The 737-nt window shown below is 60.5% G+C and overlaps 1 protein-coding gene across 1 annotated transcript in view; it reads left to right on the top strand.

The window, feature by feature from the left end:
• Positions 1-737, top strand: part of CGNL1 (cingulin-like 1) — a 107,876-nt gene that overhangs the window by 59 nt on the left and 107,080 nt on the right. The window contains 1 exon segment of the mRNA XM_006765240.2: positions 1-733. This exon segment is cut by the window's left edge and continues 59 nt beyond it. Within this exon segment, the coding sequence (XP_006765303.1) occupies positions 1-733 (733 nt within the window).

Below are 737 nucleotides of genomic sequence, written 5' to 3'. Positions count from 1 at the left end.
TGGTGTCCACCTGAGGCTTGCCAGTGATGAAACCAAGAAGTTGAGGAATTCCCAGCACCCTAAGGCAGGCTCCTACGGGGTCAGTATTCGGGTGCAGGGGATCGATGGCCATCCCTACATAGTCCTGAACAACACGGAGCGCTGCCTGCCAGGCACACCTTTTTCAGAAAACGGGCCATCGTTTCCACCGCCGGTGATAAATGACCTGCCTGTGCATGCCAGCAACGGGGCTGGGCCAGAGGAGGACAGTGCGGACGAGCTGCCCTTTCCAGAAAACCCGTATGCCCCGCCCAGCTCAGGGAGGACCCCAAAGCAACCCCCTCTCTTTGAGGGCAAGCATGGAGCTCTAGAATGCAAAGAGGGGCCCGGGAAGCCGTCCCAGGTGCTGAACTTTCAGAGGCATCCCGAGCTTCTGCAGCCCTACGACCCTGAGAAGAATGAGTTGAACTTACACAACCACCAACCTGCTCAGGGTACCTGGCTACAGACCCTAACGGAAGAAGGCACCAGCAGTAAGAAGGGCTGGACTTACTTTTCCAAACCCAGTCGTTCCCAGCCCGCCAGCCCTCCTCTGGAAGAGCTGGCCAAGTCCAACGTGACGGCCATTCGCCTATGCAGCTCGGTGGTCATCGATGACCCCAAGAAGCAGACCTCCGTGTGCGTGAATGTGCAGAGCTGCGCCAAGCAGGGGCCGGCGGCGGAGGCCCCCTCCCCGGGCGGGCGGCCCCCACCTGCCC

The sequence above is a fragment of the Myotis davidii genome, unplaced genomic scaffold (genome assembly GCF_000327345.1).
Source record: "Myotis davidii unplaced genomic scaffold, ASM32734v1 scaffold441, whole genome shotgun sequence".
In the NCBI taxonomy this organism is placed as follows: domain Eukaryota; kingdom Metazoa; phylum Chordata; class Mammalia; order Chiroptera; family Vespertilionidae; genus Myotis; species Myotis davidii.
This window is presented reverse-complemented; position numbering and strand designations above follow the sequence as displayed.